The sequence below is a fragment of the Furipterus horrens genome, unplaced genomic scaffold, assembly GCF_987537825.1.
Source record: "Furipterus horrens unplaced genomic scaffold, mFurHor1.1.pri manual_scaffold_7, whole genome shotgun sequence".
NCBI lineage: Eukaryota > Metazoa > Chordata > Mammalia > Chiroptera > Furipteridae > Furipterus > Furipterus horrens.
Genome location: NW_028327177.1, coordinates 38,966,596 through 38,993,134, shown reverse-complemented (window position 1 = coordinate 38,993,134; position 26,539 = coordinate 38,966,596). Strand labels below are relative to the sequence as shown.

At 43.4% G+C, this 26,539-nt stretch overlaps 1 protein-coding gene across 1 annotated transcript; it reads left to right on the top strand.

The window, feature by feature from the left end:
• The first annotated feature begins 807 nt into the window (after nucleotides 1-807).
• Nucleotides 808-26,539, top strand: VXN (vexin). Its single transcript, XM_090282823.1, has 6 exons — nucleotides 808-1,080; nucleotides 6,440-6,495; nucleotides 14,414-14,564; nucleotides 20,414-20,475; nucleotides 23,275-23,369; nucleotides 24,141-26,539. The coding sequence occupies exons 1-6, from the start codon at nucleotides 1,014-1,016 to the stop codon at nucleotides 24,322-24,324; spliced, it is 615 nt and encodes a 204-aa protein (XP_090138949.1). The 5' UTR covers nucleotides 808-1,013; the 3' UTR covers nucleotides 24,325-26,539.

The following is a 26,539-nucleotide window of genomic DNA, read 5'->3' as shown; positions in this document are numbered from 1 at the left end:
AGTTAGGGATTAAATACTATTTCTGCCATGAACTAGGTATTTTAATCTTGGGCAAGTTACTCAATCTTTTCATGTGTTAGTTTTCTCACCTATAATATTGGGTAATTGTAGACATTAAATGAGAGTATATATCAAGCTTCCTAGCTTTTAGCAAGCATTTCACAAATGCCAACTCTCATTATTAGTATCATATCTTTATCATTATCAATACAAAGAAGTAAATGTGTAATGGTGTAATGGAAGGCAGTGCATTTGACATAATATACATATGTTTCAACCCTACCTTGTTTTTGTATATAATATACACAATATACAGGGTAAAATACAGCCATCCTGTAACTGGGTGCCTTTGAGTGTTGGGACACAGATCATTTTCATACCTGGCAAGCACCTGAAGGGCTGTACAAGGAGATGCTCAGCACATGGCTCCCTAGAAATATCAGCCTTGTCATGCACTGGCATGAGGCAAAAAACATTGTGGAGAAAAAGTCCTTTTGTTTAAAATAGAAATTTTGAAGAAAGCCAAATTAATACATAAGTTATTGAATATCCAGTTCTTCTAGAGGGGGGGGGAAAGAAAAAAGAAATGAAAAAGGGAATTGCTGTTACCAAAAATCACGTTTCCTTTTCAGTGAAATTCTACAGCCAAGCTTGGCGCTAACTGAGTAGGCGATTTCACTTCATCACTTCACAAAGGAGTTCCAAATTCACTGCGGCAGACGTGGCAAAATAAAAATGTTAAATACATCCTGGCTGGGAGGGGACTGACGTCTCCACGCTCCATCAAAGGTTTGCAAGAATAGGATTCATAAAAAAAATAAAATAAAAGACAGATGGGATTAGAAAATGTTGCAGTGAAGACTCTGGAATGAGATGAGCTCACAGCACCAGCCTGTCTTTTGTGGACCTGCACAATGATCCTGGAGCCAGACTGGATTAGGAAACCTCACGACTAGGGGTTCAGAGAGAGGCCTCCAGTTCCCAGGCACTTTAGGGGAGAGAAGACTGAAACGATGCATCAGATTTATAGCTGCAGCGATGAAAATATAGAGGTTTTCACCACTGTGATTCCTTCCAAGGGTGAGTAAATAGTTCTTGACTGTTTCCTTAACGTGGTACCTTGTGCTGGAGTGAGAGGACAGTCACGTGGTGTTTTACTATGGTTTTCCCTCAGGTCTCTGAGCTCTGACCACTTCTCTGTTTTGATATTTGTTGTTTTGTTTCTGAAAAGGAGGCACGTTGATAAACACCAATCATTGAGAAACAATCCACCAAGGGGGAAATAAGGGCAGTTAAATATTCCTCTTTCTCTTAATTCAATACTGCAACCCAATATGCTGAATGAAAGTGTCAGCAAACCGTTGTTGGAGGAAGCAGATGAAAAAAGAATTCTCGGGGCAGAGTGAGGAAAGCATCTCCGGTGAGCAAGCAGGTTCTGAAATGAGAACAAGCTGCTTCAAAAGTCCAGTTTCTATCTGGGCAGTGAGATATGAGGAGAAATACTCCCCGCAGTGCCCCAAAGTCTAACAAAGTGGTCAAATAATGCCCTAACCCGGCTGGCCTCTAAGCAGACCCCAGGACCGCGCTCCCAAACTCAACCTGGAACTAGCACCACCAAAAAGTGTGACTGTGCCCATCCTTGTGTTGTTCTGAGGCGAGTGGTGTCAAGTCCAGGGAAGGGCTTCAGGTGAGAGCTCAGAGGGACTGCGGGTCTCTGGTAAATGGACAGCTTCCTTGCCCCCTCCAGCGCTCAGCCCTCTGTCCTATGGCCTCTGTTCTTTCTGTCCCTGCAACCCCTGCCATGTTGGGAGAGTCGGGACCCTGGCTTGACCCTGGTCTCATTGTCAGACTTAAATGAGGCAGGATGGGTGTGTCTGCTGGTGTTGGGAGCCCCTATTTAAACAATTCCTTTCTTTCCTTGTCAGCCACTGACAGGGCCATTGCTGAAGGGGGTGGGGGTGGGTAGGAGAGAGAAGCAGCCTGGTCACAAGGAGACAGCCAGGAAACATCAATTAAGCTTTATTTATTTATTTATTTTTAAGATTTTATTTATTTATTTTTAGAAAGAGCTGAAGAAAGAGAGGGAGAGAAACATCAATGTGTGTGGCCAGGAAACATCAATTAAGCTTTATTTATTTAGTTAGTTATTTATTTTAAAGATTTTATTTATTAATTTTAGAAAGAGGGGAAGGGAGGGAGAAAGAGAGGGATAGAAATATCAATGTATGGTTGCCTCTCGCACGCTCCCAACTGGGGACCTGGCCCACAACCCAGGCATGTGCCCTGACTGGGAATAGAACCAGCGACCCTTAGGTTCTCAGGCCAGGGCTCAATCCACTGAGCCACACCAGCCAGGGCATTTAGACATCTATTGCCCAATAGCCAAAGAGAAAAAAGAGGTAGAAGTCTGCCCACATGCAGGAGTGGGAACTCTCACTGGAGACTCTGAAATGGACCTAGAAAGTCAAGGTGATCATGACCTTCTGAACCAGCTGTTCCGCTTCTCTCTTAGATGTGGGTGCTCACAGTGAGATAATACTATGACAATAAAAGTGAAAAGAACCTGAGAGTCCTTGAAGAGGGGAGGGGGTAAAATGTGGTGTCATCATGCTATGGAATACTCCACAGTAGTCACTAGTGATGGACTAGTTCTGCATGTGTGGACAGAGATCTCCAAACATAATGTGGAGTGAGAAAAAGGCAGGCTGAAAAATTACATATGTATAACAATGATTAAGTTTGGAAATATGCAATAATACTACATATTGTTTATGGATACATATTTTGAGAAAAGTATGAAAATATAGGCCTGGAAAGATACAGATAAAATTGGTGATTTTAGTAGTCCTGGGGAGGGAGGGAAATAGAATTAGGGAAGACAAAGAGGAGACCTAAACTTGCCCTCCAATTTGTTATTACTTTTACATGAGTAGGAAACAGATTGGAAGCAAATTATGAAAATGTTAACATATGTCTATTTTCTATCATTTTTTTCCATTTATAAAATTTTAAGGGAGAAAAAAATCAAAGCCAAGTCACTCTTTTAAATTAAAAAATTATTATGCAGTTCAGGAGCAATGTCACACTTCACCTGAATAAAATTATTCTAAACAGGGCCTTTGACTTCATTTTCTTAGCATAGTAGCGGCTGCTGCCATTCCAGTGCTGAGTGACCTTGGACAGGCTACTTAACCTCTCTGGACTTGAGTTTTCACTTTTGTAAAAAGGAAAACTAGAACTCACCTCCCAGGGTTATTATGAGGGGAAAATGAAATATAGATAAAACATGTAAAGCATCTAGAACAGCACCTGCATGTAATAAGCATCATTAAATACATCACTTAGTGATTTTTATTTTTATTCCATATTTATAGCAATGAATATGTTTGATCAAAGATACATATTTAATCCATATTCCTTTCTTGCCATTGTTATTCCCAGCCATCTCATGGTGTTAAACCAGGTAGTCACTGGTTGGTATTCATGCACACTTCACTACTCATGGAGTTGTTCCTCTAGGAAGAGTACTTGCAGTTTACATGAGGTCAGAAATGGAAGAACTCTGCCTCTTCCTTCTTTTGTTTTGCTTCGTCTTACTTCTGCAAAGCCATCAGGCAGAGGGTCCTCAGTGAGAGACCCTCGTCTTCCATCACCACTTTTGAGAGAGATTGGTTTAACTATGACATCGTCACATTTCCTATCTGTAGAAATATAAGTTGGTTTGATTTTATCTAACAAGGGTCAATAGTGCTCCCTGATACGCCCTTTCACAAATGCTACTGTTTAGCCATGTTTATTCAATGAGCAATGAACAGAACATTTTCAGAGCACAAGGTCAGCCACATGGGCAGTGTTGTCTAGTGGTTAAGAGCATAGGCCTTGTTCCACCATTGACTGTATGATTCCAACCTCAGTATCCCCATCTATAAAATGACGACTACTTACTTCGCAGAGTTGCTAGGAGGCGTGAGTGAGATAAGGCAAATAAGCCATCCACCTAGTAAAGATTAATGGGGAACACTTATTATTGTCATATCATTTCCCTCTTTCCAATGCACGTGTATTGGGTTCAACCTAATAGCCAATTTTTTTTTTTTTTTTTTTTTTTTTGCTGAGCCATCTTAATATCTCACAAAAATATGGCCAGAGCAAATGTTATGGTGTTTCTTAAGTATTTTAAAGGCACAGTGCATAGATCAAGTTTGTAACTGAGGACATGTGTGTATTTTTACTTTCTAGAAGAAGAGAAACCTTTAAGGGAAAGATTTCATAGACACAATTCACAGTAAATACAAAAGATAAAAGCTGTGGTTTTACTGAGAAATTATACCAGAAGCTATTTCCTGAGGCACACCAGAGTAGGTTTAATTCTAGGGTGAATAGTACCACGGTGTTCAAAATAATCTACTTGGGGATAAACAACGATGGGGAGGGGATAGTGAGGGAAAAGAGAAAATAGAGAAAACTCCAGAAAGAGAAATTCTAATGGAACGCTACAGTCTCTAGAAGTTACCCCCTATTCTCTCCACCAGCCCTTATCTTGCAGAGAAAGAGGAAAATCATAATAACCATTATTAATCTCTGGGAATTTACTCTTCACCAGGTGGTGGGCCAAGGGCTTTATATGAATTAGTTCATTTAATCCTTACCACAGCCCTCTGAGGTAAGTGCTATTATTACCCCTAATTTATAGATGAGGAAGGTGAGGCTTAGCCAGGATGAGTAATTTGCTCAAGTCACACAACTGACAGATGGTCAAGTTCAGATTCACACCCAAGTGAAAGGAGTGGGGAGCTGCCCTGTTAACCAGCTGTTAACCTGTACTCTGGAGTATCAATCAGTGTCATGGCTGCAAGCGCTCTGAAGAAGATAACGCAGCACTTCTCTGATCACTTATCTGATAGGTGAGAAGGAGTCATTTCAGTTCTAGGCAGGGCAGTGACATGGCAGGATTTCAGCTCCAGGTAAATCATTCTAACAGCAGTGTGGAAAAGAGGTGTCTGGGTGTCTCCATTTTCAACAAAATGCACACCTTCCCCAACCAAGTAATTTTTTTTACAGTTAATTGATCTTTAAGCTTTTTATATGTGTGGTAAAATATACATAATATATAATTTATCATTTAACCATTTTAAGTATACAATTCTGTATCATTAAGAAAATGCAGATTGTAGTGCAGCTATCAACACTATCCATTTACAGAACCTTTTCGTCATTTCTAATGGAAACTCTGCACCCATTAAACCAGTGATTTTCAACATTTTTTCATTTCATAGCACACATAAACTAATTGCCAGAATTCTGCGGCACACAAAAAGATATATTTTTTGCCAATCTGATAAAAAATACATATAATTTTGATTGATTTACGAAATAATAATAATAATAGTAATTACCTACCCTTTTTGCTCCAAGTTGACCTTTTAAAAATCAGGTATCTATACTTGTATATAAGGATTTCTGGTACCAAGAATTAACCAATCAGATGCAACCTTATTATGTGACATCTAATAAGATCCAATTCTATTATATAACCTATATATTTATGGTTCAAGACAGGGCATTCACACTGGATGGCTATTGTTGTGTGGGCTCTTGTTAGTGCCCCTGACTAAATAGTCAGGTATTGCATGTTTTATAAATTTTTGCAGAACACTAGTTGAAAATCTCTGTGTTAAACAATAACTCCCTATTTATTTTTTCTTTCCCAGCCCCTGGTAACTTCTATTCTAATTTCTATGTTCATGAATTTGACTACTCTAGGTATCTCATATAAGTGGAGTCATACAATATTTGTCCTTTTGTGTCTGGCTTATTTCACTTTGCTTAATGTCTTCAAGTTTCATCTATGTTGAACATGTATCAGAATTCCATTCCTGCCCTGGCTGCTGTGGCTCAGTGGATTGAGCGTCGGCCTGCAAACCAAGTATTGCTGGTTTGATTCCCAGTCAGGGCACATTAATAGTTGCACATCAGGTCCACAGTTGGGGGCACGTGAGAGGCAACCACACAGTGATATTTCTCTCCCTCTCTTTCTCCTTTCCCCTCTCTCTAAAAATAAATAAATAAATAAATAAATAAATAAACAAACAAATAAATAAAATTGTTTAAGAGTGTAGAATATGTTTTAAAAAAATTCCATTCCTTCTTGAGAATGAATAATATCCCATTGAATGTATAGATTATGTTTTATCCATTCAACTGTTGATGGACATTTGAGTTGTTTCACCTTTTGGCTATTGTGAATAATGCTGCTGTGTACTTTGGTGCACTCAGCCAAGTAACATCTGAAACTGCAATTGCACCCTGCCTCATTTTCCCATCCCCCTTCCTCTGTGCCCCTGCCTCACTCTCGGTGTGAACCCGCTCAGTTTTGTTACTGTGGCTACATCAGTCTCACATGTGTTCTCTAAAACTATTCCTTTATCTCTCTTTCCAGTGTCCAGTCCAGCCAGAAGAAGAGTCAAAAGCTCTCAACACCTCTTGACCAAGAATGTAAGAAAACTTCAGTTTTGATCTCTTTATGGACTTTCATTTTTTTTAAAAAGTAATCTTTACCGTCTTTTTATTTTTTATTTCTTAAAATATTTTATTTAGTTACTTTTAGAGGGAGAAAGAAAGGGAGAGAAAATTGATATGTGAGAGAAACATCGATTGGTTGCCTCTCACACACCTCCAGCTGGAGACCCAGCCTGCAACCCAGGCATGTGCCCTGACTGGGAATCGAACCAGTGACACTTCAGTTCACGGGCTGGTGCTCAATCCACTGAGCCACATCAGCTAGGGCATAGCTCTTTTTTAAAAAAATTTATTGATTGATTTGAGAGAGAGAGAGGAAGGAAGAGAAACATCGATTTGTTGTTCTATTTTTTTTTTATGCATTCATTGATTAATTCTTACTTGTGCCCATGATTAGGGATCAAACCTACAACCTTGGTGTATTGGCATGATGGTCTAATCAACTGAGCTACCCATCCAGGGCCCTATGTCTAGCTTCTTCACTCTCTCCTATTCTCACTATAACCAGAAAGGTTTTCTATAGCTCATGTTGTTGTTGCTGTATTCTCCCTCCTCTACATAACCAAAATAATTGACATAATGTCAACCAGGCAGCACACATCCCTGAATCAGACCCCTCTATTCTGCCATATTTCCCAGACACAGAGAGTAAATCTTGTTTTATATGTACTTTTTTCTTATTTAAACAGAGTCCACGATGTGGGTATAGCATCCTTGACCTAGGTATTCTCCTACTGTTGCCATTTGCAGTGTTTCATTTTCTCACTATAAAAAAGAGCAGTGCAATGAGTTTATTTGTACAAAATACTCTTTTGAGGGGTTAATTCTTCGGTGCATAGGCCTCAAAGTAGAATTAACAAGTAAAAGGATAAGAATAGTTTCATCTATGCATCCATCCATCCATCCATCCATCCACCAAATATTTACATTTCTATTATGTGTAAAAGACACTGACCCAGATGGGGAGAAATAATAGTGATTTTTTAAAAACTGGTTTCTGCTTATAGTTTTATTACATGGGACCAAGAATTCTGAACAATTGCTAGGCCTGCAGCCATGCTTTTTCATTTATCTCCAACCTCATCAACACTGGCTTCCATTTTTTGTATTATCTTTTGTTACTTTAACAAGCATGTGCATTACCATAAACTTAGTTTACTTGTCTTTAGAGCCTAATGATGCTGTGAATTTCTCAGTTTACTTACAGATTTCATTATATAAAAGCTGTCAATATATCTTTGTACTTTAATTTAGAAGATTTATTTTAACTAATAACTGTTTCTTCTTGGTTATACTTGAGTTCCTATTTCTATCACAATTTTCCACAGAGCAGCATTTTGATTTTCTAAGTATCTCAATTTTTAAAAATATATTCTCCATTAAAAAGCAATTTTAAGTGTCCCTAGAATGAGGTGTCGTTTTAGTCATTGTTGTTTTTATGTACATTTATTACTTTTTAAAATATCCAAAACAGTATGTGCTCATTATGAAATTTGAAACATTATGAAGATATAAAATACAGTGTTAATAAGTCCTGAGAAGCTGTGGAACACCGTAGTTAGGTGTGTAGACTTAGAGTCAAACTGCCTGGGCTCAAATTCCAGTTCTATTCATTTCTAGCTATCTGACCTTGGACAAGTTGCCCAACCATTCTGGGACTCAACTTCCATAGCATAAAATGGGGATTAAAAGAGTACTTATCTCAAGAACAACTGGAAGGAGCAAATGATCTAATACCTGTGAAGTGCTAAGTTCTAATCTTGATACATGCTGAGCATTCAGTAAACACTGGTATTTTTTCAAGTGAGAATCTCTCACATATTAACAATTATCATGCTTTATTGCTCAATACCATACTGTTTTGCAACTTTCTTTATAAAGGCTGCCTTGTATGCCATTGTATGAATGTATCATAATTTCTTACCCAAACCAAATCTGAAGTTTTCTTAATTATTTAACCAAATTGTTGTTAAATGGGGTTTCCCATTTTTCTACTAAAACAATGCCATAAGAAATACACTTGAACATATTTTTTTATACTCTTATGCAAATGTTTTTAGGGATACACTTATAGATATAAAATTTCTGGGTTATCAAATCAACATGTGTGCTCCTTATATTTACACAATTTATATGTCAATTAAGTCTCAGTTAAAAAATAACAGGCACTGGCTGGTGTGGCTCCGTGGATTGAGTGCTGGCCCATGAACCAAAAGATTGCCTGTTCAATTCCTGGTCAGGGCACATGCCTGGGTTGCAGGCCACGTTCTCGAATGCGGGCATGTGAGAAGCAACCCATCTATATTTCTCCCCTTCTCTTTCTCCCTCCCCTCCCCTCTTTCTAAAAATAAATAAATAAAATCTTAAAAAAAAAAAAAGAAAATGCTTAAAGGATATGAATATTGGAAAAATTATGTAGCCATTATCAAATTCTAAACAACAGTGTTTTAAAAGTACCTTTACCAGCACACCTGAGCCAACTATATGGTAACAATGTTGATAATCTTTGACAATCTAATAGGTGAAAGTATCTTATTGTTTTAATTTGCTTTCTTTAATACCATTCCTCATACTTTTATAGATTGTATTCTTTTCACTGCGGGTTCCTTACTCATGTCTTTTACTTATTATTTTTCTGTCAGTTATATATCTTTTTAAAAATAACTTCCTTCTGCAAATATTTTATATATTAAGAAAGAAAATGGATTTCAATGGATGAAAATTTTCCTTGTTGTAGGGCAAGAAAATGTCTTCATTGTCATGGTCCCTGAAAACTTAAGCCCACACTCTAGTAGAAAAACCTTCCTGACTTTTAAGGAGCAGTGGATATTACAAAAAATAATAAAGGAAGCTGTTGTTTTTAGGTAAGTTAGAGTTTAAGAAAAGTTTCATAACAGATGTTTCAATCAAGGCCTTGAGTTTGGCATTACCTTGGGTTTGAAAGAATCACAAATCATTCATGGCTCAGGGACAATCTCAGGGGAATTAGGAATATTTAGTTCTCAACCAAGTTCTTGCCTTGAGTTTCTAAACTTAATGTTTCTGTCTAAACTACTCTTTATACCAATATCTCCTGGCTTTTTAAGGACAGAACAATGGTTACAAAAACTTTTAAAATGGAAACTAAATCACTATACTTGCTGGGGTCCTGGGAAAGAAAGTTCTGAGGAGACCTAGAACCTAAACAAAGGAGACTATTCTCAATGGTGGAGGTAAAGCCACATGAACATGAGATACACAAAGCCACCAAAACACAGGGCACAGCATCCTGGAATATCCGACTGACTTCAGCCAGGCACTGTATAACCTGAGAAGGTTTCCTGGGAGTGGACATTTTTGAGAAAGACTGCTATGTTTATGGTTTAGGAATTCCCCTCTCTAAAATATTTTTCATTCGGAGACAAAAATGACTCAAATATACAAATACATATAAAAATTGCTTTTGATTACAACAAACAAACAAACAAAAACAGCCCTGGCTGGGTGGCTCAGCTGGTTGGAGCATCATCCCATACACTAGAAGGTTGCTGGTTCGATCCCTAGTCAGGGTACATATGGGAGGTAACCAATCGATGACATCTCTCCTTCTCTCTCACTCTCTCTCTCTTCTTCTCACTCTAAAATCAATAAACATATCTTCAGGTGAGGACTTTTTTTTTTTAAATCAAAAGCTAGCATCTTGTCTTCAAATATGCAATCTTTCTCCAGGTGAGACAGCTTCATAATCCCGTCTGGCCTTTGAGCTCTCCTCTGAATTTCTGATTTCCTCTCACAGCCTGACTCATCCTCTGCTTATAAAACTCAGCCTCAGCCCTACAGAACTTTCAGATTAGAGAAGACAGAATAGATCTCTCAGTCCACCTTAGTTGGGGAAAGGGAGTCCCAAAGGAGAAAGAATTGGCTCTGATCACTTGTTTTCTCATCCAGCTGGTTCTTGGCTTCCCTTCGACTTCCCGAGAAAATGATTCATATTTTGCAAATGCTCTAATGGACCAATGTTTATGACTTTCTTTGTCCTGAAATTCTTATTTGTGTCTAGTCTCACTTCTTTGGCTACCATGTGGATATCAGTTTCCTTCCTTTACAAATATTTCTTTCCCTTCTGAACCATCCTTAGTGTTACAGTTTCCCCTCTCTCTGGACTCCTCATAACTCCCCCCCTTTTTTTTCTGAACTCACGGCACAGCCACATATTGTTCCTTCTCTAGACAATCTCTCTGGTCCTTTCTCCCCCTCGGATTCTTAGGCAATTTTATTACCATGCTGATCAACTTGGTGCCACCTGCATTATAAGAGAAGCTCAAAGGAATGAATTGACTGAAGGTGTGGGTCAGCGGAGGCCCTGCCACTGTGATTCACAAGCAGCAGGGCCACCATCAGGAAAGGGGAGAAATGAGATTGCAAATGTCACATTCTCCCCAGATTTCAACCTTGCGGAGGAGGGATTTGTCTGGTGATCTGCTGATTTTTCAAAATGCCCAGAGCGATCAGCTGCACTGGAAAATGCTTATCTGGATGTGGGTACTTCTATGGGTCTGACAAAGAGCATTCAGGCGTCATAAAACCACAGTTCTCATCCTGCCTCTGCCCCTTACAGCTCTGTGGCCTTGAGGGCACATGGCTTCTCTGGGCCACAGTTTCCCTATGTGTAAAATCAGAGAGTTGAGCTAGAACACTGCTAAGGGTCCCATCAGCCCCAAATCATGATGATTCCTCATCATCTACGTCTTACCTGCCTTTCTAACTCCCTGTTAATATACCTACCCACTCTGCTACCAGTTTCCCATCTTCCCCGTGTGCTCAGGGTGCCAATGAGCCTACTCTCAGACCAGTTTGTTCTAAGACCACCACCAGCAGCAGCAAGCTCAGACTATGTCCTACAGCCCAGAAAACAAACCAGGTGTCAGAAGGCCGCAGCCACCCATTCAACTGTGGGCCTACCACACTGCCCTGGAGCCCTCTCAGAGCCTGTTACTGTGGGAAATAAGAACCAGGTACAAAGCCAGCTACAGAAGGGAAATCTTCTGAGCTGGGCCCCCTCCTCTGTCTTTTCCTGCTGTTGGCATGCTTTGGGCGCGGGGTGGGAGGGTGGGGTGGGGTAAGATACTCTGAAAAGGCCTTAAATCATAATCTGGCAGGAGTCCCTCTGCTCTCTCTCTCCCCAGTCTTGTCCCCCAGGCCACAGTGCAGAGAAGGAAGGGCGGTGGTGGAGGTTCTTGGTCCTGACAGGGAACATTTGCTTACCTCCCAGAGGAGAAAATGCTGGGTCTCCCCAAGGGTTCCTGCCTTGCTTTCTTTGTCTGCAAAGTGGGTCTGAAAACACATCAGTCCTCATTCTTCCTTCCTGAGAGGAACGCCAAAAGAATAAAAATAAAATCAGAAATAGTTGTGAGGGGAGCCCTGCAAGTGTCAAACAATGAGACTTGGGTCTCTCCTATTCCACCTGGAGATTCATGTTCAGGGGAGGGCCCTTGGGTCAAACAGTCCCTGTGGCCAGGGAATGGGACTCTGAACCAGCATTACTCCAGAAAATCCCAGTGTTCTGGGCAACATTATGGCAGAGCGCAGAGCTAAAAGGAAGGGAGGGAGGAGAGCAGAGGGGTGTATGTGCAGGGCACTAAGTGCCGGCCCACCCGCTGCTGTGCCTCACAGACCCAGTGAGCTGGAGTCCAGTCGGGGTGCTGCCCCCCACCCCACCTGCATCAAAGACTTGCTGAAAGCAGAAACACCTCCTTCTGCAGTGGAATAAAGGGGATAAAGGCGATAAAGGGGACTAATCTTAAATACTCCTGGATTATCAGCTTTCTCCAAAGGCACAGAATGAATAAGTCTGGATCCTAAAATGGGCCCAGGAAGAGTTCATTTCCTACCCCCAGATAAGACCAAATTTGGAATATGTTAATTTTTGAGGCAAAGAACTACATGTGGTAAACTGAGGCGAAGAGTGACAGCTGCCTTTATTTTCCTCTGTGGAAGGTATGAGCCGCTCTCAGATGCTACAGGTGAATACAGGGGTGGGCAAAAGTAGGTTTACAGTTGTGAGTATGCGAAACACAGAGTTTATGCTTGTATTATTATTTATTAATTTGTATTTTTCCATACAAACAACTGTAAACATACTTTTCCCCACCCGTATATGTGGATGAGCTAAAAGAGTGAACTGTGATATTAAAATCTCTACTACAGACAGGCACTTAACTATGCCCCAATGCAGCAAGGGCAGACGAGGACCCTTCCCACATATTCACAATGTGTCAAAACTGGGGGTTGAACTCAGGTCTGCCTGAACCCAAACAGGTATCTTTATGAATGACAATCTGATAGGAGACAAAAAATTATTGTTTTAATTTATTTAATTGTGAATGTTCATCTTTTCATGTATTGCTCATTTGTATATTTGTCAATTGCTAGATCATGTTTTTTACCCCATTTTCTATATTTTTCCTCTGTATTGATCTGTAAGAGTTCTATGTACACAGGGATAATTTCCCATTGTAAGTAACAAATGTTATATTAAACCATATTCTAGTGTTAGAGGTTTTGGGGGGGGCGTTATTTTTTTTAAACATGTATCTTTGATCTGTCTGATATTCATCTTGGTATGAGACATGTGGACAGGGATCCGGTTGCCCCAACAGCCTGACATTTATTCCACAATATTTATTAAAGATTTGATTTTTCTCCACTCAACTGATATTATGATATTTAAAAATTCAGTCTTTTCTGCTTCATATCCTCCAACAGTAATACCCTTTGTATATGTGGACAACTGAGGGGGTCCCATCAAAAGCTCATCTGTAGAGGTGAGACAGGTCCACCTCATTCACAGATGTACCCCGTGCCCAGGATCTGGCTCAGAACAGGGCACCTGCGGAGGGAAGGAACAAGTGCATCAGTAAATACAAACCTCAGAGCAGCTGCCATGTAACACTGGAGGTTCCAACCAGCTTCAAAGGAGTAAGAAATTTAGAATGAGTCACTGCAGTTTCTGGACAGGTATAAAAATATGCAGGATAGTAGCCCAAAGCTGCTAAGTTTCCTTTTGTAACTCCAGGTAATAATCTATTATTTGTCTCAAGAGTTTACATCTCAATTTTCAATGATTTAAGTATTTTATTATAATTTTTAAGGTTTTTGGTGAGCCCTGGCAAAGGGGCTATTTCTCCTTAATGTACTTCCAAAAATACTTATTCAGCAAGTGATCATTACAGCAGATGACCTAGCATTTAGCACTCTGTTCTAGCTCACCCAGATGTCCACTTATCAAAACACATGGAGGCACATTCCTCTCCCAGTTCCACTTGACACAGGCATTCCACCAGGTGGAGGAAACTTGAGCATTGCAGAGCTATGCCTGCTCTGTTTTGCCAGTAGCTTCTTTCTTTTTAAAAATCTGGGAATTGGTTGGACCCCGAGTCCTTCCCCTAAGTCTTTCCTCTGATAACACCTCGTCCCTCCCAAAAGCTGTTCTCACTGGGAACAAAGGTACCCATCTAGCTGCAAAAATGGTAAGACCCTAAATTCCAGGACTATCGTCATTTGAAATAACCTGTCCTGTTGTCAAACCATATCAGGCCAGGGTGCAGGGGACCAGCCCTGATTTTCAGTCTGACGGCCCAGGACCCTGGCCCTGATGGCACTGTTGGTGAGGAAGCCCCGGAGCTCTCATTTCCCTGCCCCATGGCACCACCGGACATTCTGACGTTCAATAAGCAGCTGTTTCTGGCCAGCACACCCAAGTTTTTTCACTGTTCCTGGCACCCAGTGAAGTAAGGATGGCTCTAAAACATGCTTGTAGGTACAAGGTCCATCTGCAGAGCTTCAGTCCTGGCCTGGGCCTGATTCCTACATCTGATCTGGACAACAAGCTGACTGTCCTTCCTCCTCCTGGCAGGTGGTGATTGAGTCAGACCTGTACTCTTCCCAGCCCCTGGAGCTGCTGCCACACCACAGTGACCGCCACGATAGCGAGGGCCGCAGGTCTGGCCGGCTCCAGAGCTCATGGCAGCAGGGACTTCACCCTGCCAAGACCCCCACCAGACCAGGTATGTGTGCCCTGACCCCTTTTCCTGGTACCTTCCTGGGGGAGAATGAGTCACTTAGAGCAGCAGCCACAGTGTCTGCATCCTGGCTTGTGTTTTATCTGACTGCATCAAGGTCTTACCTAGTGTCCTTGGTCATGACAGGTAAGTGGAGCACCTGTGGCATGGGGGCTGCACACTTCCCCCATGCATGCTGTTCAGTGCACCTGCTCTCAGACCCTATCTACCGCAGTCCCCACAACACCTTCTATCTATGAAACTTGCTTCTGGTGTGTGTAGTGAGCAAAGATGCTTCCATCTACCATCTTGCCCACAGGAAGCCCTGCTGAATTTAGGAGGAGATGAAAGTTATTATGTCTGAGGGGAGAGAAAACCAGTGTAGTCACTCATGACTCATAAAGCAGGAGAAGCCTATGTTATTTATTTTATAGGCAGTGTGTAATTATACAGACGCTTCATAATCTACCATCTTAAAATCTCCCCATCTTAAATTTAAATGACTTAGGCAAGTTCAACAACCTATAAAAAGAATCTTGTGACAAATTCATTTCAAAAGCTGGAAACTATGGTCTTACCTTTCACACTATGTTTATAAATGGCTTCCATCTCAAGCAGTCAAACAGGCTTCTTCCTCTGGCTCACTGAAGTCTGCGATGGTATTTTGCCTTTAATTGCTCATTTAGGTTATGTCTGTTATGCCTACAGCCTGAAATTATTCATATTTTAACTCCAAAAATATACAACAGAATTTCTGGGATGTCCTTCTCAAAGCCCTTGTGTGTCGACTATTTTGTATGTTACAAAAACTGAAATAAAACTCCATTGAGTATGACCCTTCATCCATATCTCTTCTCAGAAGTTTCTTGGACCACTCATGCCCTGATCCTGTTTTTATAATCCTACTATAAGAATGCATAAAGCAATCCATATTCTCTAGTTAGGTGATTACATATACACATATGTATGTAGATTGAAAGCATTAGGAAAACCACAATCTGCTTTGCAAACTAAGAGGAGGTAAATTTTTCTCTATGTCTATATATAGGTGAGTGGGTGGGCGCATGTGTGTGTAGAAAGACAAAAAGAGAATATCTTCACTACAAAATCATAAAGTAAATTTAGAGCCATGTTTCTCAAAGTTTAATGTGCAAAAGAATCACCTGAGAACCTTCTTATGCAGATTCCAATTCAGGAAGGGCCAAGATTTTATGTTTCTAATAAGTTTCCACATGATGCTGAGGATATTGGTCCAAGGACAACAAATTGGTTAGCAAGGATTTAGAGATGATTTAATGGGTGATTCTCAAAGTGGGGTCCTTGGAACAGCAGAATCACCTGGGAACTTACTAGAAAGGCAGATGTTGGGACCCACCTGAGACTTATTGGATCAGAAATTGTGGGGTGCGGCACAGCATCTGTGATTTAACAGACTCCCACAGGTGATTCTAATGCCCACTGAAGGAAGAGAACTCCTCATCTATGGCACCCACCCCTGCCAATTTACAGAAGAGGAAACTGAAACCATGGAAACAGTGTGAATTACACAAGGTGGCATTGCTCATTAGCAACAGAACTGAGATTAAATCTCAGATCTCCTGATTTCCTAGTTAACGCCTCTTCCCCACAGGGAATAATGTCTTCCCAGGTGTCTCATTTTAGGGGACACTTCCCTTCCTTGCTAAGTAACTTATGGGAGCTTGAACTGACCAAGTCAGTCTTTTATTCGGAGAGAGGAGAACAGTAAGTTATGAAATGGAGAGAACCTGCCCAACGTGTGACAGTCAGCTCATGCAAGGAATGTGCTAGACGGGCTTAGAAGGAAAAAAAGAAAAGATTGAGCTGGGCATTGATTCAAGCTTCAGCTCCTGGCATCTGATAGATTCTAGAGGGGGTGGGAGAGAGGGAGGGCTTCTGAACCAGAGCCGGGTCCAGGTTCTCCACAGGAAGGCTTGGTACTGGCCACCGGATAGTCTTCCATTCTCCCGTCAGGGCGTGTATCTCCAGGGACCTCAGATCTGGGACTTGTTTCTTTTCTGAGCCACAGGAGACAGCTCCTGGGTGCTGTAGCCTTCTCGTGTGGGAGAAACATTCTCAGCATCTTGGAAGCTGTGAAGACTCTGAAGACAGAGGCCGTGAGGCCTTGAGCAGGTGAACCTCAGGTGCCGGAAAGGAGACACCCCACCTCTTGGGCCTGGGAGAATTGGTCACCTGTGGAACCTTTCCAGCAAGATGTCCTCAGGCACCTCAGAATCAACTTTTTCTAGTGGAGCTCACCTTCCTCATTCAAATCTCTCTTCACTTCTCAGTTGGGGCCACTATCCATCTTCCCAGCAAGCCACTGGGCTCTTTTCCCTATACAGTAGTCCATCTCTATATTGTGGTTCACTTATCGCGGCCTCACTGTATCGCGGGATTTTAAAAAATATTTCATTTAATTATTTATCAGGGATTTTTTGCTATATCGCGGGATTTTGCAGTACTATATACATATGTTGTTAAAGTTACATAGGTTTAAGAGTGTAGAATGTGTTTAAAAACATAAGTCGTCGGCAGCCGTCCGTCTCGAGAGACGATGGTGTAGCCTCTTAAGAGTCTATCTGCACCGCCGAGAATGGCTGTGCAGTCCGACTCGGGAGTGACATGGTATCTGTCTCCTCCCGTGTTGAATCGACATCTTGCGATGACGCTGGAGTGTCCTCTCCAGTGAAGCTGAAGCTACAGAGCCTAGGCAGGGTGATATGGAGGGTCTGCTGTTGCCCATGCAGCAGACCCCCCCTCTCTTCGCAGCTGAAGGATCCAAGGGAAAGACGGAGTCGATACAGCTTGGCTTCAGGTGCGCCGCAGGAGTTGCCGGTGTTGACTACAATGTCAAACCGCCTTAGGGACTCCGGCTCCGGATTTTCTGTCGGGGTTTACTCCCTTAGCCTTTCCCCTGAAGAGGTATGCCGCAAGGCAGCGGAGGTTTTTTGGAGTCATTAAAAACATAAGTGGTGTTTATAAAAGCATGGAAAAGGTTAATAAGGGAGTGGGAAAGGTTAATAAGGGATTGGGAATGGTTTATAAGTGTGTGGGAAGGGTTTATAAAGCCTTAAAATATATAAATAAATACTAAAATAAATGTAAGGTTCCTACTTGGCGGATTTTCATCTATCGCGGGGGGGGGGGTCTAGAACGTAATACTTCCTATAAGTAAGGGAATACTGTACTCCTTTCCTCCCCCCACCCTCTGCCCACCACTTCACACACTGAACAGTGACTGTGTCACCTCCTAGATATGTCTCATCTCTCCCTCTTGGAATCTACCTCAGGCTACCTGGACACAACGTCCCTTCATCATCCCTTGTGTGCAGCACCCCAACCCTGGCCCTCAGCCATCAGGCCCCTCCCTCCTTGAGGCTAGCAGAAGGGTCCTTCTAAAGCCAAAATCTGCCTCTGCCATTTTTCTTCTTTAAACACTGTCACCATCGCTTTCAAATCACCCACACCATGACCAAGGCCCTCTAGGACCTGTCCTCTGCTGATGTCTCCACGGCCACCTCCTGCGACACTCCTGTCCCTGCTAGTTCGTGCACAGAGCAACCCTGAGCTGCTGTGTCATCCTGTGACCACGCCCTTATATTCTATCTCCTTGGACCTTCACTGGCACTCTTCTCTCTGCGGACTGCCCTCCTGGCAAACTCCTCCCAGACTGGCTTAGGGGGTCCCCGGGTCTAGTTTCTCCAGCCCTGGAAGACTGGAGAGGACAGCTTGCTGTTCCTGAGAGCATCTTTACCAGCGCCATCAAAGTTGTTATGCACTATTACTAAAGCCTCAGGATTCTCATCTGGAAAGCGGAGGCTGTCAGGGTTGTGATAAGGATTAAATACATAGTGTGTGTGTGTGTGTGTGTGTGTGTGTGTGTGTGTGTGGTGTTTTATACTCAGCACAGTGCCTGACACAGTAAATACTCACAAATAGGAACTGCACATCATGGTTTGAAGTTGGTAGTATTGTAACTTTGTTTAGTTGGCATGGAGATGTTTTCCTGGGGGTGGGGTGCTTTATTTCTGTATGCTGAAGTATGATAGGATGGGGCTCATCCTGGAATGTTTGCCCCAGGGGAGGGCAATATTGAAAGACACTTCCCCCTACCCCCACCCCCCTGCCCAGTGCAAGCTCCCTCAGCTCAGCACCTGGGTTCTCAGAAGCTTCAGGCTTCAGAGTAGAAATTACTCAGAAGTAGGTCAAGCCTTAGGAATAAAGCCATAGCAAGAAGATTCTCATGTACCTCTCAGGTAGCCAATGTTTCAGGACTCTGAGAGGCTCCAATTCTTCCACATTACAATGCTGTGCTTCCCACCACAGGCGGGACTTCTCTGCTAATTTTCACAGAGGGGTGTCTAGGAGCAGAAAGGTAAATAACTGACCCAAGCCGTAAAGACTTCATTCCTGATAACCTCTGTGATCTGGTGCCCGAGGAAGGGAGGAGATGCTGAGGACACATTCACTATTAGACCTTAGTTCTTGCCCCCTGGAAGGGTGCCAAGGCTGCAGGTGACCTCCCCTCAGCAGTCACCGTGCTGCTGGATCCTACTGCTCAATTCTGCTGCTTGGTACAAAGGCCTTTAGAAATTCCCAGCTTGTCATGAAAAAGAAGGAAATCTTACCTTGGTGACAGCACGGATGGACCTAGAGGGTATGGTGCTAAGTGAAATAAGTCAGACAAAGACAAATGTCATATGATTTCACGTATATGTGGAATTTAAAGAATAAAATAAACAAACAAAATAGAAACAGAGAACAGACCAAAAGTTGTCAGAGGGGAGGAGGTTTGGGAGGCTGGGTGACAAGGATGAAGGGATTAAGTACAAATTGGTGGTTACAGAACAGTCACAAGGATATAAATTACAGCATAAGGAATTCGTCGTCGGCAGCCGTCCGTCTCGAGAGACGATGGTGTAGCTTCTTAAGAGTCTATCTGCACCGCCGAGAATGGCTGTGCAGTCCGACTCGGGAGTGACACGGTATCTGTCTCCTCCCATGTTGAATCGACATCTTGCGATGACGCTGGAGTGTCCTCTCCAGTGAAGCTGAAGCTACAGAGCCTGGGCAGGGTGATATGGAGGGTCTGCTGTTGCCCATGCAGCAGACCCCCCCTCTCTTCGCAGCTGAAGGGTCCAAGGGAAAGACGGAGTCAATACAGCTTGGCTTCAGGTGCGCCGCAGGAGTTGCCGGTGTTGACTACAACGTCAAACCGCCTTAGGGACTCCGGCTCCGGATTTTCTGTCGGGGTTTACTCCCTTAGCCTTTCCCCTGAAGAGGTATGCCGCAAGGCAGCGGAGGTTTTTTGGAGTCAGAGTTTTCCTTCTCTGAGCATAAGGGATATAGTTGATAATATTGTGATAACTTTGTATGGGGCCAGGTGGGTACTTGAAACATTGGAGTGACCACTCTAGCTAGAGACCTTCGCCCATTGTCCTTTACAAGATTACAAAGGGTCCTAATATTTGAGAGGGGTGGATAGTTAATTTTTACGAACCAGGGGTATGGACTTGGGGGGGATTGCTGGGGGAGGGGGGTGCTGGGGGGAGGGGAACAAGGGGGAGAAAATTGGAACTGTTGTAACAATATAATCAATAAAAAACATTAAAAAATTAAAAAAAAAAAAAAGTACGTGATTTTTAACCACTATGTTGTACACCTGAAACTAATACAGAATAATATTGAATATAAACTATAACTTCAAAAATAAAAAATACATATAAAAGATAATTTTTTAAAAAGAAAGAAATTGCCAGCTTGGATAATCAATACAGACCCAAGGGAGGCAGAACAGGGTGCACTGAGTGACGTGTCCTCCTTCACCTTTGCAGTGGGGATTGCTGAACCCAAGTCATCAAATCTGTGTGGGAATCGAGCCTATGGAAAGTCTTTGGTGAGTATATAAGTCCGGGTACTTGTGCTGTTGTGTCCTGTCTGTGCCATAACAAGACACTGAGTGTCCTTCGGGCCAGTTCTGAGGCTTCTTTGCTCTTATTGTCCATCAGTTCTTATTGTCCACACCACTGGCAGCTACTGTCTTTCTTGCCAGAGATTCAGCTCTTAGGCAAACAGAAGAAGGCGTTATCTAGCGGACATCTCAAACATGGGGGAAAGAAGCGTTTTTATGTGTGATCCCTGTCCAATTGAAGTGCCTGACCAATTCCCAATGGCAGCTACAGGGGGGAAGAGACATAAGAGGTCTCGAGCATTGTGAAAACACAAAACACCAGTTACCTCAGGATGGGACATGTCTGGGGCCATCTGTTCCAGCTCAGGTTCTCTGGAACCTGAGATTTGGGGTGTAGGATAAGTGATGTACAATAGAGATCAATACCTGTGACAGGAGAAATATGGCAGGCCTGGGTACTGCCCTGCAGGTGCAATCCCTCCTGGTGGGCTCTCTTGGGCAAGTGTTGCCCATCCGGGTTGTCCTGAGTTGGGCCCAAATGCCTGCCTTCGTGTTTCCTCCTCTCCCTGTCATGGCATGTGGAGAGACCCAGGAGGGCGTGACCTCAGATGATGTGGCCCTTGTGCAGCTGAGACATACCTGAGGGAGCCGAGAGCCATCCGTTGCCTGTCCTTCCTTGAAGGGGGATCACTGGGTGGCGCATATTCAGGTCTAGCTCAGCATCTCCCTGAAAAAAATAGCCTCTTGCATCTCCTTCTGAGCATGAGCATGGGCACCCATGGGTTATCATAGTAGAGGTGGGTTCATGGCTGGAGGTGAGGTTGGCTTGAGCTCTCTGTGCTCAGTGAGCATCAACCCTCAAGATTCATGGACTGTGCCTGTGAAAGCTGAAAGCAATCCTACAGATGGTCTGGCCCAGCCCCTCATCCTTATGGATCAAACTGTACAGAGATGTGAGCACTTTGTGCTTGGTATGAGCAGGAAATCTAACCTAAGTATCTTACCTAAGTCATCCCTATCCTAGGACAACCACACAGTGGGTCAGGGTGGGACAAGCTGTTTTGTCAGGAGCCCCATGTCCCAACCAAGTACTCAGGGGAAACAGAGGATGGCTGGGGCCATTGCCACAGGTTGTCAGGCTCTGACAGCTTGGGCTCAGCCAAACCCAGGGGAAGATTAACACTGAAGGGAAGAAGGGGATCACAACATGGATCACCAGCCCCCAGGCTGGGCTCAGACGTTGCTCTTGGCAGAGATAGCTGCAGCTAGGAAGCCAGAGCAAGTTGGGATGGGGTAGGGTAGTGATGGGGACACAGTTACGAAGACGGGGGTGGGAGGCAATAGTAATGCAGAGGGCAAAGAGGCTGCATGAGTGACTTTCCTCTGGGCCTGAGACAGTGGGGCTGGGGTCCTGCAGCTCATCAGAGGCTGGAAAGCAATTCAGAGCTTGCACAGCTAAGTCTGATTCATCAGTGGAATGCACTGAGGGACAGCAGACTCAGGACAGTGGGGAAGAAGGCGGGTGGGTCTATGTGTACCCCTGCCCCCACCCCGCTGTTGGCATGATGGAAAGGGAGAGTTCCCGAGAGACCACAAGGTGGCACAGTAACTGCACAACCTCTGGTCGGCTCAGGAGAGAAGGGGGAAGTGAGTTATGGCATCCTCAACCTGGAATTTCTCAGCAATTCCAGGAATACTGTGACCTTAAGTCTCCAGTGGGCTGTGGGGTGGAGGGACAAAGCATAGCGTATGTTCATTGATGGAGCAACCTCTGGGCCAGGCCCAGGTTAGGCCATCAGTTAATTTTCACTTCAGTACGTGTTTCTTGAGTGCTCACCGCCTCCTTTAGGAAAGCTGAGGAGGACTGCCAAAGCTTAAGTCCCAGGCCCTGCCACACACTGTGTGACCTTTCTGGGGACTAGGAAACTGGTAGAGAACAAGTAGAGAACCATAACAAGATAGAACTGGTGGGATGCTAAAACATGTCACAGGGATGTAGTGCTATGAGGATGTGAGGACAGAGAGAAATAAATTTGGGCCACCAGCCTGAGGGAAGGCTCCCTGGAGGAACTGGGCTTGAAGGGCAGGCAGAGATGAGGCATGATCCAGAGAGGGAAGGAAAAGTCGAGTGATGATGTGGAACTGGGCAGGAACATTGGGAGAGGCAGGTGTGGCCCTGCTGGGACTGAAACTGCTGGGCCCCCTGGGGGTGACAGAAGGCGCAGAGCTTCATAGATGAGGTGGTGTCAGCTTTGAGGAGGCTTGAAGAGCAGGCTGCAGATGTAGCTTCAGTGCCCCTCAGTAGGGAGGCCCCACAGATCCAGGAGGGGCCTGGGGTATGTAGCCAGGGCACCAAGGTGACTGGCCCTGAAGGCGGCAGCAGAGGAAATGGCGAGGATGGCAGAAATCAAGGCAGTATTTCAACTTGGCAACAAAGGGGACATGGGCAATGGGGATGTGAGGGGGACCGAGTTCTCAGGGAAGACTGAATTGCTCTCTCCCAAGCTTCTTCTCAAAGGGTGGTCCTGGTACTAGTAGCACCTAGGAACTTGTTAGAAAAGCGTATTCTCAGGTCCACATCAGACCTACTGAACCCACACCAGGTGGGCCCAGCATGGTGCTAACAAGCCCTCCAGGGAGTCTGATGCCCACCCAACTGTAAGGACTGTTGCCCTGGGTCGATGGTGGGTGCGTTTAGCCATCCCCCTTTCAAATGGCTCCAGTTGTACCAGAGTTAGGACCATGGTACACCCTCACATCCCCTTCCCCTTCCTTACAACACAGATTCCTCCGGTGGCCCGGATCTCGGTGAAGGCCCCCACAGCTGTCCTGGAGGTGGCAGCCATGGGTTCAGAGAGCAGAGCTGTTCTGACAAGAGGGTAAGTGCTGGCCTCCCAGCCCACTGCCTGCAGGATGCCCCACCTGTTCTGGGTCATGTGGCAGAAGAGTGACAGGCGGCCTGGTAGACAGACTCTCAAGATGCTAACACAAAATCCATGCTGGCTGCAAACTCCCTCTTAATGATGGCAATTACCCCGGGGAACTGTTTCCCTGGGATGAAGCTGAAGTGTTTTTGATGGTTTCCACTTCATTAACGCCACTCTTTGGACTTGGGGTACTGTCACTTGGAAGATTTTTGGTTAATTGGGTAAATGTAATCACAATCCATATTTAGAGCCTCCCACAGGCATGCTGAGGTCAGAGATACCTCCTGAATTAGGTTCAGGGCCCCTGCCCAAAGGTAAAGAAGTAAATAAGATAAAAAAGTTTCAAACTGAATGTACCACCCCCGTGTTACGGTTTCCTCTGATCCAGAGCCAGCAGCCAGCCAATGCTTTGGGACATCTGCGCTTTCCAGCAAGATTGTTCCTGTGGCGGTGGGAGGCGGGGGGAAGTGGAACTTGGGACAAGAGCAGAACCTGAGGTCCATAAACCAGTGTGCCCAAGGCTATCTCCTTCCCTCACCTTTTTCGAGGACCCCCCATGAGGAGTCATTCCTGAATGCGTCCCAACAGTGACCCTCCCTCCTGGTCGCAGGCTGTGTGACAGAGGAGGAATAAGAGCTCAGGCTACTCTTCTTCAGAGCAAAAAGTGAAAGGCTGGCTCGGTGAAGTGACTCCCCTCCCCACACACCCCTGGCTTTTCCTTAGATCCAGGCATCTCAAGAAGATGAGTGAAGAGTATCCAACCCTTCCCCAGGGAGCAGAAGCCTCCCTGCCACTGACCGGAAGTGTGTCCTGCGGTGTCCCCAGCATCCTCCGGAAAATGTGGATGAGGCATAAGAAGAAGTCTGAATACATGGGAGCTACCAACAGCGCCTTTGAGGCTGACTAGAGGTGACCTTCCCCAGGCACTTCTCGTTGGCCATAATTCACTCCCCAGGGAGAACGCTGGACTGGAATGGAGCCGCACTTACCTCCACAAGCAGCTCATCTGAACACATCTTCCTCCCTTCCTACCCCATCACCTGGCTTATGACTCATGAAAGGAACTTCCCTCGAAGGCAGAAGAAAAGTGTTCTTTCTTAGAATCCTAAAGCCCTGGTCTGAAAGTGACTTTGGGAGGTCAGATGTTTATATTCCTATCTTTAAGCAAAACCACACCAAAATAAAATTTCCCCAGCCCATTTTAAAGACCCTCCAGGGAAGGAAGCAGGGGACTCTTTCACCTTCCTTGTGAGCCCTTCTAATGTGATTTCTGGTAATAAATGTCAGAGCTTGATGTTTGAGGCACTTGTCACACAATGGTTCATACTATTCCTGTTGTCACACTTATTTCATCTTGACAGGGTATGATTTTCAATGACAAAGCACTATATATTGACTTAGTAGTGCAAATATCCACTTGAGAGTAATGTCAAGATGGATTTTGATGATCATTTGGCATGATTGCATGAATTTTCTGTTCTTTTACTTGCAGTTTTTTAAATAGAAAAACATGATTAGAAGTTAAATGTTGAATGCTAATGTTTTCTGAAATGGCATAGTCTAGTGGAATTAATAATACTTTGCCTTGGTATAATGATTTCATCTTCTGAAAGTGCTTTCCTATCCGTTGTCTCTCCTCTTCACAACTGTTCCCAGTCTCCAGGTGGGTAAGACTGTAAGGGGTTGTGTGATTAGTATCAGCTCTTCGACCTGTCCGACAGACTCCTTGCTTTGCTTCCCCTAGCAACTGATCTGAAGAAGGTTTTGAGTAGTAGGAGTTATGTCTCTTGGAGCAAGCTTTGAAGGGAAGAATTTCATAAAGTTGAAATAATAAGTGATTTGAATGAAGTACATCATTTTACATTAGGTTGAACCAGAAGAAATTGTCATGTTTGTAGGTCAAAGCCAATTGATTATCAATTCCATATAGTTCCACCTAGTGTATAATATTATGCTTTCCTTCTTTTAATGGGAATGTCATTATTAACTCCATTGTCAACATCAGGAGCCTTAAAGATAATATGATAATGATAGCTATCGTGCCTACTATGTGCCAGGCATGATAGTGAGCACTCTATGTACATTATCCCAATCTTTCTAACAACTCTGAATTAGGTGGCCTTACCCATTTAATAGATACCAGTTTAAAGTGGTTAAATGATTAGTCTGAAGGGATCGAATCATATGGGTGTCAGGCTTCAATGCCTGTGTTGTACCTACTCCTTTATGTAGAATAATTCAGAATATAAAGGAGGACAAAAGTTAAAAAAATTTTTGATCTCAAATGCTAACCACGGTGGATTGACTGAGGCTATGTGGAGTTCTGCATAGAGATGGAAGCTGAGATGAAGGAGTGCGATGGTCAATTAGTAATACCTCCCTGTGGAGGGGCCCAGTGACATATGCCTTGTGTATTGTCACCTGTGGCTTCAACTCTTCCCCCAGAAGCTTAAATTATTCCAACTAATTCGGTGGCTTAAATAAATTCAATGCACTTAAAAAACCTGACACTCCATGATGAAACTTAATCTAAGACTACGATGGAAATTGCCATGTCTTGGTACAAAGAAGAATTTGGCCACATTACTATTGGTCTTAGACTCAACTGCTATTTATATGCTGCTACTCTGTGACCATGTGTTGTTTTTTGTTAAGTTATCTGTTTCCCTATCTCCATGTGAACCATAAGAAGGCAAGGGAGGGGGCGTTAAGAGGCCTTGACTTCTGGGCTTTCACCTTGCTGACCTCTGCTCTTCAGCCATTGTTTTAGATTTTGCACACTCAGTCCTTGCATCAGAACACAATTTGGAGATTAGGGTATCAAGTGCTATTTCTATGAGGACCTAGTTTCAAATGACTAATGGTTTTACCTGGTAGATGATGGGGCCAAGAACAAAGTCAGAGAGCAACTGGGGAATTTATGCTGGACCTATCAGTCAGAATATCCTAAAACTATTCATTTTAACTTATTTAATTTATAACTGATATCCTCTATTTGTATGTGGCAGCTGGAGATTTCTGTAGGATGGAATTAGCTTATTTATTTTTTAATTTAAATATTTCATGATTAAGTGTTTACCTTGTATAAAATATTTTCATTGGCTAATTCAAATAAAAATTAA